This window comes from Polypterus senegalus, chromosome 13 (genome assembly GCF_016835505.1).
Source record: "Polypterus senegalus isolate Bchr_013 chromosome 13, ASM1683550v1, whole genome shotgun sequence".
Taxonomy (NCBI): domain Eukaryota; kingdom Metazoa; phylum Chordata; class Cladistia; order Polypteriformes; family Polypteridae; genus Polypterus; species Polypterus senegalus.
Genome location: NC_053166.1, coordinates 19,528,636 through 19,545,091, shown reverse-complemented (window position 1 = coordinate 19,545,091; position 16,456 = coordinate 19,528,636). Strand labels below are relative to the sequence as shown.

General features: G+C 38.7%; 1 protein-coding gene across 1 annotated transcript in view; it reads left to right on the top strand.

The window, feature by feature from the left end:
* The window catches only part of LOC120542726 (soluble guanylate cyclase 88E-like), a 105,340-nt gene that overhangs the window by 30,564 nt on the left and 58,320 nt on the right, over nt 1-16,456 (top strand). Inside the window, exons 7-8 of the mRNA XM_039775364.1 lie at nt 10,371-10,490; nt 14,835-14,919. Of these exons, the coding sequence (XP_039631298.1) occupies nt 10,371-10,490; nt 14,835-14,919 (205 nt within the window). The remainder of the gene's footprint in view (nt 1-10,370; nt 10,491-14,834; nt 14,920-16,456) is intronic.

Sequence of the window (16,456 nt, the reverse complement as noted above, 5' to 3'; positions counted from 1 at the left end):
TGTATATGCGGAGATGTGCGCGTTCCCGTTCGGGCAGCGGTTGTATTGTGCACGTCTTGCTTTTGGCCTCTGATCTCGTCTTGGAGATCTACATTACTAAACGAAGGTTGTATATTAGGAGGTGTGCGCGTTCGCGTTCAGGCGGCGGTTGTATTGTGACCTGAAGTTTAATTTACAGGTTGTGTTGTGCTGTTTGGGCGCCACCTACTGACTCTGGGAAGCCGCTGGGTTTGACTCTGGGGCGCTGAGGCGGTGTGCGCGTGCGCTTTCAGTGCTGCTGGCCTCTGGCATCCGTGCACATATACAGATGCCGGTCATAAAATTAGAATATCATGACAAAGTTGATTTATTTCAGTAATTCCATTCAAAAAGTGAAACTTGTATATTAGATTCATTCATTACACACAGACTGATGTATTTGAAATGTTTATTTCTTTTAATTTTCATGATTGTAACTGATAACTAATGAAAGTCCCAAATTCAGTATCTCGGACGATTAGAATATTGTGAGAAGGTTCGATATTGAAGACACCTGGTGCCACACACACTCTAATCAGCTCATTAACTCAAAAGCCTTTAAATGGTCTCTCAGTCGAGTTCTGTAGGCTACACAATCATGGGGAAGACTGCTGACTTGACAGTTGTCCAAAAGACGACCATTGACACCTTGCACAAGGAGGGCAAAACACAAAAGGTCATTGCTGAAGAGGCTGGCTGTTCACAGAGCTCTGTGTCCAAGCACATTAATAGAGAGGAGAAGGGAAGGACAAGATGTGGTAGAAAAAAGTGTACAAGCAATAGGGATAACCGCTTGTACCCTGGAGAGGATTGTGAAACAAAACTGTGGGGGAGATTCACAAACAGTGGACTGCAGCTGGAGTCAGTGCTTCAAGAACCACCACGCACAGACGTATGCAAGACATGGGCTTCAGCTGTCGCATTCCTTGTGTCAAGCCAGTCTTGAACAAGAGACAGCGTCAGAAGTGTCTCGACTGGACTGCTGCTGAGTGGTCCAAAGTTATGTTCTCTGATGAAAGTAAATTTTGCATTTTCTTTAGAAATCAAGGTCCCAGAGTCTGGAGGAAGAGAGGAGAGGCACAGAATCCACGTTGCTTGAGGTCCAGTGTAAGGTTTCCACAGTCAGTGATGGTTTGGGGTGCCATGTCATATGCTGGTGTTGGTCCATTGTGTTTTCTGAGGTCCAAGGTCAACACAGCTGTCTACCAGGAAGTTTTAGAGCACTTCATGCTTCCTCCTGCTGACGAACTTTATGGAGATGCAGATTTCATTTTCCAACAGGACCTGGCACCTGCACACAGTGCCAAAGCTACCAGTACCTGGTTTAAGGACCATGGTATCCCTGTTCTTGATTGGCCAGAAAACTCGCCTGACCTTAACCCCATAGACAATCTATGGGGTATTGTGAAGAGGAAGATGCAATACGCATGACCCAACAATTCAGAAGAGCTGAAGGCCACTTTCAGAGCAACATGGGCTCTCATAACACCTGAGCAGTGCCACAGACTGATCGACTCCATGCCACGCCGCATTGCTGCAGTAATCCAGGCCAAAGGAGCCCCAAGTAAATATTGAGTGCTGTACGTGCTCATACTTTTCATGTTCATACCTTTCAGATGGCCAACATTTCTAAAAAATCCTATTTTTGCATTGGTCTTAAATTGATATTCTAATTTTCTGAGATACTGAATTTGGGACTTTTATTAGTTGTCAGTTATAATCATCAAAATTAAAAGAAATAAACATTTAAAATACAACAGTCTGTGTGCAATGAATTAATCTAATATACAAGTTTCACTTTTTGAATGGAATTACTGAAATAAATCAACTTTGTCATGATATTCTAATTTTATGACCGGCACCTGTACAACCTTCATTTAGTAATATACTGTAGATAAGGGATTGAATGTACTCCCCGTGTCTGTTTGAGTTTTCCTCCTAATCCTGTTTCTCTCTCATATCCCCAAAGATGTGCAAGTAAGTTTAATAATTTATTCCAAATTCATCCCTGTGTGAGTTGTTGGTGTGTGCCTGAAGTTCAGCCATAGATGCACTCCGTGACTGCCAAGTGTTTCACAATTAGTGTATCACTCAATACAGAGCCAGTGTATTGTCGGTATAGGGGCGATATGGTTCAGTGAGGTTTAAGTATGAGCATGGGCAGAACATCCATCCATCCATCCATCCATTTTCCAACCCGCTGAATCCAAACACAGGGTCACGGGGGTCTGCTGGAGCCAATCCCAGCCAACACAGGGCACAAGGCAGGAGCCAATCCTGGGCAGGGTGCCAACCCACCGCAGGACACACATAAACACACCCACACCAAGCACACACTAGGGCCAATTTAGAAATGTGGGCAGAACATAATGCAGGATTTTGCATGTTGTCAAAAATTATATGTATTGCAACAGTCCAGCTGTTCTCAAAGTGTGGGGCGCTGTAGCCGTACAAATGGGGGCGGGGCGAGGGGGTTGGTTGGGGGTTATGGCGTCGAATAAATGAACAAGACATCAAAATGAATTTTTTACATTTTTATTTCAAATTTAAATTTGCAAGCATATAATCACAACGAATGCATTAGGCTATAACTAAAATTAACATAAAACATTTCTAAGGCATAGACCTAAAGACTAATATGTTGTGCCTGCTTTAAAGTACACAGCTTGTCCATGTTGGTTTGATATTCGAGATATCGAGACACTCTGAGTTTCTTTTCTATTTGAAGTTTGTTTCTATGACGAGCGGCGCCGCTGCTGCTGCTTTTATAGTCGCGTAATTTCAAAGTTCGAGACGTTATCGGTATCTGTCGTGAACATTCAGGTAACAGTAGATCAGGTGATAATGTATGGAGGAATATTTCGGACAAAATGAAATAAATAAATAAATGCGTAAATAAGTAAAGGTACTGTGAAATGTGAGCATAAATAAATAAATATGTCATGAAATGAGAGCATAAATAAATAAATGTGTCACGAAATATTTTTTCATTGCTTATTTATTTCATTTTGTCCGTAACATTCCTGCAAACCGTCATGAAATACGGTTTAAAATAAAACTGTCACTTTCACTCGTCAAAGTTGAGAGGGTGGGCTCTAACACGCCCTCTAGTTACTGATTGGTGAATCGATAGCACAAGAATTAATTAGAAAAATGCTTACTACTGCCGAAGAAATGGATTCTGCCGAAGATATTACGTATTTCAGAGAGAGAATTGAAGATTTATCGGAAGAAATTACAATGTTGGCGGCCCTTTTAGGCTCCGATATAGATGAAACTGTTTTTGAAATTATCGAAGAACAGGTGGAACGGACTCTACTACACTCTAGTTCAGGTGACGCAGTTCCCTGCTCTGGACGTCCATCCTTTGACATTCCAGCTGAGTCAATAGAACACCTTCTGTTATGTGGTTTAAAAGTACGACAGATTGCAGATCTATAAGGTGTATCGGAGAAGACGATCACAAGGCGAATGAGCCAGTTTGATACGGTAAGCTGCAACGGCTGTATTAGTTTAGGTACTTTGACATGGAATGCCCAAAGCAGCTCCAACTAATATTTTGAACTGAACAACTTTACCAATGATCAGAGCTGTACAGTTGTTTGAAAAAGTAGCTCCGAATATACAACTGACTTTATACTCATAAAAAAGGGTCAAATACTCAGTTCTAAAATATCTAATATGTCCGAAATATCCCTCCATAATAATGCACCACATTGGCAGTGTAGTCGATATTGCCAAATTGAGTTAAATAATTTACTGCATATTGGGTTATTTTCATGATACAACTAGCAGCGGTATAATATTTGTCAGGCGAAAATACGTTAGTCTCGCGCAGATTGACTTCATTGGTGTCCTCGTTTACGAGATTTTTAAAAATCAAAACATATTTAATCGTTTCTTTACATTAAAAAAAAATTAAATAAGAATAAATCATTTATTCATTGTTTTTGGTATTAGAATTAGTACCGAAAACCACACAACGCATTTTAACAGTTAAGGTACTTTAAAAAAATAAATTGCAAATATTTCATCGAAGTTAGCCGAACACATGCAAATCTTATGGAAGTAAAAATGATAGAATACTGCGACACCGCACGAGTATCAAACCTTTGTTAGTTGTATTGTGGGTTATTCTCATCTCTCTTATATTATGCAGGGGGCGCAGAATTATTCCAGGTAGAAAATGGGTGGGGGATTGGGAGTGGGGTTGGGTGTGAAATACGAAAGTTGCAGAACCGCTGCGATAGTCTAATCTAGAAGTGATGAAGGCATGAAAGAGTCTTTTAGAAACTAACCGTGAGAGAAATGGCATAAGTCTGGCAATATTGCAAAGGTGAAAAAAGGAAATTTTAGCAGTTTTTGAAATATCTACCTGTTTTGTCATGGTAGGACCTGGTAGGATTCGGTTCCTCTTTTATACTTTACTAGACATTAAGCCCGTTAAAATAACGGGCGCTAGAACAGTAGTAATAAACATTTGTATGAACAGTCTATATTAAATGGCGAGAGACCTTGTATGTGGCTGTAATATGTGTCACTGTATTGTGTGCCTTTAATTTTCTCTCTCAGTAATACTGGTTTGTATTTCTGTAAAATGCCTGTAATTTTGTCTGACAGTAATACAGTGGAACCTCGGCTCACGACCATAATCCGTTCCAGACCGTATGAACTGTATGTAAATATATATTTTTTTTAAGTTTTTAAGCACAAATATAGTTAACTATACCATAGAAAGCACAGCGTAATAGTAAACTAAATGTAAAAACATTGACTAACACTAAGAAAACCTTGAACAACTGAGAAAACTAACACTGCAAGAATTTGCGCTGTAGCCTTATGACCCGCTCGCTAAAAACTCTTTTTTTAATGAGTTTTAAGCACAGGGGGAAAACGAACATTTGAAAAATCTGTAATTTAATAAACAACCAAGAAAAGTAACATTGCAACAATGCACGCGTGTGTGTGTCTCTTAAGCGCATGCCTCTGTGTGTGTGTGTGTGTCTGTCTGTCTCTCGCCTGTGTGTGTGTGTGTGTGTCTGTCTGTCGCGCATGCCTGTTTGTCTCGTGTGTATGTGTGTGTGTGTGACGCGCGCGCGCCTGTATGTTTGTGTGTGTGACTCGCGCACGCCTGTGTGTGCATGACTCGTGCGCGCCTGTGTATGTGTCTGTCTCTCTCTGCACAGGGAATGCACAGGAAGAGACTGAACACGTGCTGTGTGGCCCCACGCATGCGCACTTCACTAGAAGATACACACGGACACTGGACGCACACAAGGGTTTTATTAAAGAGGATTATACAGACCTTATCAGGATGTCCTGTTGGAGGGGAAAGAGGGGACATTTCATATTCTGTTGCAGACTGTTGAAAGCCTTTCATCTCAGCCCCTTGTATTCCCCCAGGGTAACTGTTACGCCATTCAAGAGTTCCAAAGCACATTAAGTCCCGACCAGTTCCAATAATGCCCACAAATCCCATCAAAAAAACCCAGCTAACATTCGTTATTAAACAAAAGGTTTATTCTTAATGAAAATGCTCTGAAATAACATAGAGCTTTGTGGAGCACAAAAAAGCAAACAAAAATCCCAATATAGTAATCCAAGGCAAGGTCAAAAAGCAGAGCAGAAGATCAGAAATCCAGAAAACATAATAAGCGCTTTCGAGATGAACTTCCATTAACTATGAGAGATCCATGGCTTTACAGGGCTAAAGGCAGTCCCTTGGGGTGAAGGGAAGCCATCCAGAAAACACACGGAACGTGACAAAAGATACATAGATGCACCGAAACTAAGTAAATAGCAATATTGACATTAACGAAAGAATCAAAATTGAACAAAACAGACATTAAAGAAGAATTTGAATTACAGCCAGGGGAGGAACCCCTAAATTATATCAGAGAATTCTAAAGGAAAATGTCAGGCCATCTGTCCATGAACTGAATCTCAAGAGAAGGTGGGTCATGCAGCAAGACAACGACCCTAAGCACACAAGTCGTTCTACCGGTTAAAGAAGAAGAAAAGTAATGTTTTGGAATGGTCAAGTCAAAGTCCTGACCTTAATCCAATGGAAATGTTGTTGAAGGACCTGAAGCGAGCAGTTCATGTGAAGAAACCCACCAACATCCCAGAGTTGAAGCTGTTCTGTACGGAGGAATGGGCTCAAATTCCTCCACACCGGTGTGCAGGAATGATCAGAAGTTACCGGAAACATTTAGTTGCAGTTATTGGGGGTCACTCCAGATACTGAAAGCAAAGGTTCACATACTTTTTTCCATTCACAAATATGTAATATTCGATCATTTTTCTTAATAAATAAATGACCAAGTATAATATTTTTGTCTCATTTGTTTAACTGGTTTCTCATTATCTACTTTTAGGACTTGAATGAAAATCTAATGATGTTTTAGGTCATATTTATGCAGAAATAGAGAAAATTCTAAAGGGTTCACAAACTTTCAAGCACAACTGTAGTTGGTCAATCATTTCTACGGTGTATCCAAAGTACAACACCAATACTTGAAAGATTCAAAACCATCTTTACAAAAAAATCTGAAATATAGATAGTGGAAAACACAGAAAGCGCAATGTGGTGTTATTTGAAAATAGAAAGAACTGTCTCATTTAGTAGATAGCAGTCTGTGTGTCAAATTGTACACAGATGAATCAGGATGTTCAAGAAAGTCATGGTGTGGGCTTGGGGGCAGATGTTGCTGTGATACAATTCAGCCATCTTTGAGGAAAGAAGGAAAAACATTGTAATGTATGCAGTATGGAATTTAAATGGTAAAACACTGTAATTTAATTATAGTAGTTAGGAATATTTTTCAATTTTGTATTATTGCTTGATGCTTCTGGCAGGTCCAAAACAACAAAGTTGCGTTTATGCAATTCACAAAACCCTATTTTTATTTTACGTGTATAAAATGTATATTTGACCGGACTATTGCAGTTGGATTAATTTTTTATAATCTTCAATGTAAGTTTGTATAGGAAAGTCACCAATACATCACAATTGATCACAATATTCAGGTCAACAACAACTACAACAACTTTTTCTTTATATAGCACATTTTCATACAAAAAAGTAGCTCAAAGTGCTTTACATAATGAAGAAAAATAAAAGACAAAATAAGAAATTAAAATCAGACAACATTAGTTAACATAGAATAAGAGTAAGGTCCAATGGCCAGGGAGGACAGAAAAAAAAAAAACTCGGCTGGAGAGAAAAAAATAAAATCTGCTGGGGTTCAAAGGCCATGAGACCACCCAAAAATCAATGAAATAGTCCTCTTTGTATTTAGGGTTCTCACAGAGTCACTCGATGATGATGGTCATGCAGACTTCTGGCTCTTAATCCATCACTGTTGGAACATCATGGTGCTTTGAGTAGATGGTGGTGGTGAAAGCCACCACCAAAAGAAACGGAAAAAGAAACAGAAGAGAGAGTAGGGGTCAGTACAGATTTTAGAGCCACCATGAATAGTTATTATGAAGAATTGAACATACAGAGTATCAGGATTAAGTTAAAATGAAGTTATGAGAAGGCCATGTTAAAGTAATGTGTTTTCAGCAGTGTTTTAAAGTGCTCTACTGTATCAGCCTGGTGAATTCCTATTGGCAGGCTATTCCAGATTTTAGGTGCATAACAGCAGAAGGCCGCCTCACCACTTCTTTTAAGTTTTGTTCTTGGAATTCTAAGGAGACACTCATTTGAGGATCTAAGGTTACGATTTGGAATATAAGGTGTCAGACATTCCGATATATAGGATGGCAGATTATTTAAGGCTTTATAAACCATAAGCAGAATTTTAAAGTCAATCCTGAATGACACAGGTAACCAGTGTAGTGACATCAAAACTGGAGAAATGTGTTCGGATTTTCTTTTCCTAGTTAGGATTCTAGCAGCTGCATTCTGCACTCGTTGCAAACGATTTATGTCTTTTTTGGGTAGTCCTGAGAGGAGTGCGTTACAGTAATCTAGTCGACTGAAAACAAACGCATGAACTAATTTCTCAGCATCTTTCAGTGATATAAGAGGTCTAACTTTACTTATGTTTCTTAAGTGGAAAAAATGCTGTCCTAGTGATCTGATTAATATGCGATTTAAAATTCAGATTACAGTCAACAATTACCCCTAAGCTTTTTACCTCCGTCTTGACTTTTAATCCTAATGTATCCAGTTTATTTCTAATAGCCTCATTGTATCCATTATTGCCAATCACTAAGATTTCAGTTTTCTCTTTATTTAACTTGAGAAAGTTACTATTCATCCATTCTGAGATACAAGTCAGACATTGTGTTAGTGAATCGAGAGAATCGGGGTCATCAGGTGCTATTGATAAGTACAGCTGTGTGTCATCAGCATAGCTGTGGTAGCTCACGTTGTAACCTGAGATAATCTGACCTAACGGAAGCATGTAGATTGAGAAGAGCAGCGGACCCAGGATAGAGCCTTGTGGAACACCATATGGATATCATGTGTCTTTGAGTTGTAATTACCACAACTAACAAAGAATTTTCTCCCTGCCAGGTAGGATTCAAACCAATTTAAGACACTGCCAGAGAGGCCCACCCATTGACTAAGGCGATTTCTAAGAATATTGTGATCAATGGTGTCAAATGCGGCACTCAGATCTAAGAGGATGAGAACAGATAAATGGCCTCTGTCTGCATTCACGCAAATCATTTACTACTTTAACAAGTGCAGTTTCTGTGCTGTGATTTGTTCTAAAACCTGACTGAAATTTATCAAGAATAGCATGTTTATTGAGGTGGTCATTTAACTGCATAATGACTGCCTTCTCTAGAACTTTACTTAAGAAAGGCAGGTTAGAGATGGGTCTAAAATTTTCAAGAGCGAGGGTCAAGATTATGTTTCTTAAGTAGGGGTTTAACTACAGCAGTCTTAAGACAGTCTGGGAAGACCCCCCAATCTAATGACGAATTTACTATGTCAAGAATATTGTCAATTAGCACTTCTTTGAAAACATTTGTTGGTATTGGATCAAGGACATATGTAGAGGGTTTCAGTTGAGCAATTATTTTATGTAAATCAGGTAAATCTATCCTAGAGAAAGAGTTCAATTGGTTTATAATGGAGTACTGGGGTTTAGGAGGATCCTTAGTGTTGGGGAGATATACTATGTTATTTCTAATATCATTAATTTTTTGATTGAAAAATACAGCGATAGCCTCACAGGTTTCACTGGAAGTACTTAGGAGGCATTCCTTTGAGTTACCTGGGTTTAGCAGACGATCAATTGTAGAAAATAAGACTCTGGGATTACTAGCATTGTTATTTATAATCTTAGAGAAATAGCAGCGCCTCTCAAGACGGACAGTGTTATTGTATTCTGTTATTTTAACTTTTAATATTTCATAGTGGATAGTTAGTTTAGTCTTCCTCCATTTACGCTCAGCTCTGCGGCATGTTCTCTTTAAATCAGACACTCTTTGGGTCTTCCATGGTATAACAATGCTAGAAGATTTTTCACTGTCTTTTCAGGTGCAACTATGTCAACAGCAGCTCTTACTTTAGAATTAAAGTTTTCCACTTTACTATTTACATTATCCTCGCTATTATAGCTGGCACTATAAACGGACTGATTGCTTAGAAAGTTTGTAAGTTTTAAAGCTGCTGATGAGTCAAAGAATCGTTTTTTAACAAAATGCTTCTCATGAGCGTTTTCTATCTTTATTTCTATATTAAATAGTAGAAGGAAAAGGTCTGATAGACTGATATCAATGACCTGCTTTATATCAACTTTAAGTCCTTTAGCAATCGCTAAGTCTAACGTATGACCTGCTTTATGTGTAGGCTGATTTACGAGCTGTCTCAAATCAAAAGAGTCCAGAAGGTTCATGAATTCTTTTACTTTTTGGTCACACTGATTGTCGATATGAAAGTTAAAGTCGCCAACTATTAAGAGTTTGTCATAGTTCGTAATTAATATTGACATTAAGTCATAGAATTCCTCAAAGAAAGACGTGTTATATTTAGGAGGTTTATACACTGATAAAACGAGAACGTGAGAAACTCCATGAATAACAACGGCGAGATACTCAAAGGACTTAAATTTACCAAAACTGACATCTTTACACTTTAACCGGCTCGAGTAAATGTAAAGGTCAGGTATGTTACATGTAGTCAGGACATCTTTGTCTGCTTTGTGAAAATGTACTTTTTACAATACAGAAGCAATATGCTTTTTAATTGCTTTTTTGGTTCACAGTCAAATTATTGCAACACAAGAAGGCTAAGACTCTGCAACATTTTTCATCAGGAGTTTTACTGTCTTACTTGAGTAACATCTGCAATGTAAGAATAACTCCACTCAAACCTGTTCCTGCAGGACATGGTGGTTCATAATGTTGGCTCAGGCCTTGCCACCGTGTTTCCAGATCTGGATGGGAAGAAAATCAATGATGCTTTTTTGCTGGCACGGCCTCTGGTGGAGTTCACATGGAATATGGTAAGTCCCACCACCTATTTTTTAGGCAAAGCTTGGCTTGGTGCACGTTTTGGCAGCTTTAATTTTTCAAAGCAGAGAAGATAGCAAACTCTCTGAATAACAACGAAAACTTGACTTCAGTAGTAAAAAGAAAACCAAACCAGCAGTTGAGCCATAAGTGGAACCACAGTGTTGCTTTTGGTAGTGCTACATAGCTCATTTTCTAATATTACATCCAGCCATCCAATCATTCAACCCACTACAGAGGTCATGGGGGTCTGCTGGAGCCAATCCCAGCCAACACAGGGTGCAAGGCAGGAAACAAACCCCAGGCAGGGCACCAGCCCATTGCAGGGCACACACACACTTTACGATTGCCAATGCGCCTAACCTGCATGTCTTTGGGAGGAAACTGACACAGGGAGAACATGCAAACTCCACGCGGGGGGACCCGGGAAGTGCCACCGTGCCACCCTAATATTACATTTCCACAGAAAAATGTGTCAAAAGTAAAACACTTAATGTTTGTAAAAGTACATTGCACAGTTATTTTGAGGCTTCTTGTTCTGAAATTATTGTAAAATGCAGTCCAGTGTGCTACAGTATGTAAAGACAAAGGCTAATGAAGTGTAATGAGCAGATTCATTAAACCTAATTAGAAACCTGTTAGAAAGTTTGACAGGGGGTTATGAAATGTTAAGATGGAATGACTTATTAATATATAAGTAAAAATGTTTGTAAAATAGAAATTGCAATGTTAAAATGAATACATTTTATAGAAAGGTTTTGATACTTAGTCATTATTTATATACTGCTTTTTTTATATGTGAGGGTCACATTGGCAATTGTGGTAGAAATCAAATGTTAATTAAAGAAAGAAATGTATCCTCTACTAAGGCAAGTTTGATAAAACCTCTTTGAGTCAGTAATCAGGCAGGAGGAAACTTGTCCGTTGTATCTTTACTTCTCAGCAAATGGCGAAGAGGGAGCATCCATCACAGTAATCAGTTACAGAATGGTTAGAATGGTCATGGGGGAAGAACGGCAGAGGTCCATTTTATAAATAACTGAATTTACATAACAGTGCTGATTAATGCATACATTTACTATGATTGGTTTGTTGGCTTATACACAAATCCATCCATCCATTGTCTAACCCGCTGAATCCGAATACAGGGTCACGGGGGTCTGCTGGAGCCAATCCCAGCCAACACAGGGTACAAGGCAGGAACCGGCAGGGTGCCAACCCACCGCAGGACACACACAAACACGGCTAATTTAGAATCGCCAATCCACCTAACCTGCATGTCTTTGGATCGTGGGAGGAAACCGGAGTGCCCAGAGGAAACCCACGCAGACATGGGGAGAACAGGCAAACTCCACGCAGGGAGGACCCAGGAAGCGAACCCAGGTCTCCTAACTGGGAGGCAGCAGCGCTACCACTGCGCCACCGTGCCGCCCTTTATACACAAATTACATATCTAAATCAGTCTACTCTATCACACTCCTGTTCTTCTTATATGTTTCAGGTTCAGCATTTACCTTTGAAATCTCTGTGCATGTGACAACTGTCCAGCCTTGTTGTTTATAGGACATCTATTGATCTCTTAATCATCTCTTAGTACATTTTGTATATGACATCAACCATGTTCTTGTCTTTTGTTTACTTAACCGTTTCAGTAGTTCTCTTCATGATATTTCTAAAACAAATGCTTACCGTATATACTCACGTATAAGTTGGGTCTTGAAACCCGAAAAACTGATCATAAAATCAGACCACGACTTATACACCTGGTCAAAAATGCGACACTTAAATTTTGAAATTTTTTTTGCATCTTCTTGCCTCCTTCAATCTTGCATCAGTTTCTCAGACACATAAAATTTTGTTGCAGCTACTTCAAGGATGTTTAATTTCAAACCAGATTCATATTTTCTTCTGATCGAACGCTCTATCTTAGATAAGGGATGCTTTTGTGATAAAAGTGCATGAGGGCGTGAGATACGAAAAACACAAATCAGTGCAAATGTCGCTTCGGAGTAGTTTGGGTATTACCGTGTGGTCACGTAGGCACAATACATAGAAAAAAAAAGGCTGTGTGCTCCGTGGTTATTCTCTCACGTGGGCGTTAGCATATCGTAATCTCTTGGAAGAATAGTGTGAGTTTTCCGCATTCGACTTATAAAACCGACATTATAAAATACTGGAAATTATACAGTAAAATCAAGTCCCGCCTTCTCCACAGGAGAACTTAAAACACGAATATATATGGTGGGTGCATTTAAACATACTGCAAAAAGCACCTACTGCAATAGTCTAGTCTGTCTGCTGCCTGCAATGAAACAACTCAGTTCTGAATAAAGTTTGGTAATGATTCACACTTAATATTTTCAATCTGAACCAATATAATTCTTTTCGCTTATTGATCACGATATTTGGGTGGAGGCAAACATTTAGAGTGATTGGGTGCAATTCACTTGTTTTATACTGAAGTTAATCTATTTTTTAAGTTGTTCTTCTTTTTTAGCAGTTGGAAAGCCATCACGCTGGAAAGTTCGACCGGAAGAATATACAAACGGCCCTCAAACACAGCACACGAACAACATAAAATATTAGGTTAACTGAAATAGGATTTTTACGTTTATTCCCTCCACCATAACTTTTTTTTACTTTGATTGAGATCTGAAACCAAATATTTCAAGCTTCGACACTAAATGAGTAATCTTAAATTGCTAGAAAGAGAAAATTTACGTTGAATGAAAAATATCAATGTTATACTTTTTTCAGTGTACGACCGACATTATAAAATATTGGAAATTATACTGTATAATCAAGTCCCGACTTATCCGCAAGTATGTATTTCAATGTGCACTGCAAACCAAAATACTTAACTACTGTTATATCTAAATTACCCCCTCACACAATACATCAAGCGTTTTCCAATTTTGCATAGTTTTTCATGTTGTGCTTTGTTTAATTTTATTTTTATTCAATGTTTATATTATTGTTTTGTTGATTTGTTATAACATCATTCTGATGACGAGGCGTTGCAGATGCTCCTTCCCTGAACTTCCAAATTGACATAAGTCATTCTTGGTTGATTTTTCCTACTTCAAGTTCTCTGCCATTTAGAAATTAAACCAAACTGTACTCTTCTGTGGGACTTTTTTGGTAGTCTATAGTGCCAGAGAAATATTAAATCATTATAATCTGCAGATACTGAAGCACTGAGATTGCCTTAAGTGTAATCTAAATACTGAATTCATGTTACTTCACTGTATATGTAAGTCACACTTATGGTACTCCCTTCCTCATCCATTCATTTCTGCATGAGTTAAGTGATCTTTTGTTTTCCTTGCTTGCATTTTTAATTTTTACAGTTACAAATAACATTCAGCTTACGTAGTATTTTTCCCAGCAGCGGGAGAAGTAAGTGTTGCAGACATTTGTGCTAGCTACTAATATAATTGTACTCTGATTTTAAATAATTTGTACTGTGGATTTGTTTTTGGGCGGCACGGTGGTGCAGTGGTAGTGCTGCTGCCTCGCAGTTAGGAGACCCGGGTTTGCTTCCCAGGTCCTCCCTGTGTGGAGTTTGCTTGTTCTCCCCGTGTCTGCGTGGGTTTCCTCCGGGCGCTCCGGTTTCCTCCCACAATCCAAAGACATGCAGGTTAGGTGGATTGGCGATTCTAAATTGTCCGTAGTGTGTGCTTGGTGTGTTTGTGTGTGTCCTGTGGTGGGTTGGCACCCTGCCCAGGATTGGTTCCTGCCTTGTGCCCTGTGTTGGCTGGGATTAGCTCCAGCAGACCCCTGTGACCCTGTGTTCGGATTCAGCGGGTTAGGAAATAAATGGATGGATGGATTTGTTTTACTGGCCAGAAACACAAGATGAAAATATACAAAATAAAAAAGTTTAAATGACTTCTCTTAAGGTAAATAATAAATTAAAATGTAATTTAAGTTGCACAGATTGTTTCTCTGTTTTAAGATAGACGATTTTGACAATTCACCAATGATGTTTAAATGGGAGTTTTTCAGATTTGAAAAATGTGTGCAGCATGCGGTATTCTAGATATCACAATTGAAAAATGACTTTTCCCAATAAATTTAACTGAAGAGTAAAAAAATCAGTCCGTCAGGAGCTGAGTTGTGTTATATGGACAGACAGAAAGACATGACGATGACAGTAGATGCTCGTCTCATTTTATGCAAATGCTCCTAAAATGGACTGAAAATTTAACACAACTAATATTTTCCTTAGTATGCAACTTATTTTTATGAGTTGTGTCAAACTCCAGTTACCTGGAGTAAACATTCATTTTTTGGGGTACAAGAAAGCCCTATTTATATCTTAATATATTTTTCAGATTATTTCTCATCCCAATAATTTGTTTGAGATCATGTCTAAAGAACCTGTCAAACGAGAGAGGAACCTTCATAACAGAGTGCAGAGTAAGTAGTTTGTACTTATCTGTCAGTTAGCTACTTGAACAAATTTATAAAACATTGTTGTACAAATTAAGTGTCATGAGATGGTGCTCACTGTGGGAAAAATAGCTATGCAAAAGTAACGTTTGTTATTATTATATTACACATTTAGTTTTTAATAACCTTTTTGGCCTGATGAAGTTTGATTTCAGTGTTGTCACAATTGTATACATGTGTATTATTTGCTAACTCTCTCATTGTCTTCTACAGTACTGTATATACAGCTGGAATCCTGTTGTAATGAAATTCATGGGACCATAAAAATATTTTGTTATAATGGAAATTTTGTTATAACAAATATGGAGAAAATACGTATATAATTGATCTTGGCGATTTGCCATCTCTAATGACAGCAGTGCAAGACACCTCCGTAGCTGCTCTGCTGCATCTGGTAAGCAGTAAATCAAGGGGCAAATTAATTGGTTGTCCTCTACAGGATCAGGCTTACCACGTAACATTCTTGTCACACGATGTTTAGAACATTTAACATCGGACTTTCACCTATTGTTCCTCGCACGCACCTGGTCTGCCACAGCAGTCATTCTGAGCCACTGGTGTTATCATCTGAAGATGTGAGCTAAAGCAGGACAGTTTTGCAGCTCCTATCTCAAGTGCTTGAGTAACAGTAACAGCTCCTATTTTGAATGAAGTCTTGAGACTGTACTTGCCTTCTCTATACAGTAATAAAGTGCATGTATTTTCCTTGGAAACCTGGACTCTCCCTGTGACCCAAGCATGACAATTTCTGTATAAAAAAAAAACTTTGTAAACTACAGAAAATATTTTCTTTGAAAATGTGACGTTAAATGTAACTTTTTTTTTTTTTTAGGAATACAGGTATGAAAACAGAATGAAAATGAGATGCGAGTTCTTTTTTTTTTCTTTCCTAGCTGTTTCCTGAAGAGGCATTAGCTCTCTTGGAAATGTGTTCTTTTGAAATTGTGGCATATTAAATAACTAAATAATATCGTAATATACCAGAAAAGGCGATATAAACCTTCCCATCGTGATTACGGCGGTACAAGAATCACATGAGAAAAAATATCTTTTAGCTTACATTTACTGACGGTTAACGCGGTTACAGACGGGAGGCAAATGTACAGACTTTTTATCCAGGTGGGAATCTGGATCAACACAGCCTACCATTTCTCGTCCCCACGCTGGGAGGTTTTTCAAACTTTGTCGACACAGCCTCGAAGGGTCTGGCTGCTGTCCAAGCCTTTATACTGTTCTTCTTCAACTTGCTGGTCTTCTCTGTCTCCAAACAAGGGCTGAATTCCTCCTCCACAAAATACAGAAATATCATAGTGCTTATATGCCGGTTCTCATTCTCCCAATAAGGAAAGAAGATTTTGTGCTGACAGAGGACAGAAATACCCTATTTTGTGTTTAAGCTGACTATACAAGCCTCCAGTTGTCTTTGGCTATCTAATCCAATGCTTGGCTAGTAATTCTAACTGCTGAGCCCCTGTGTGCCAAATTTAACATGCACATGTGAATA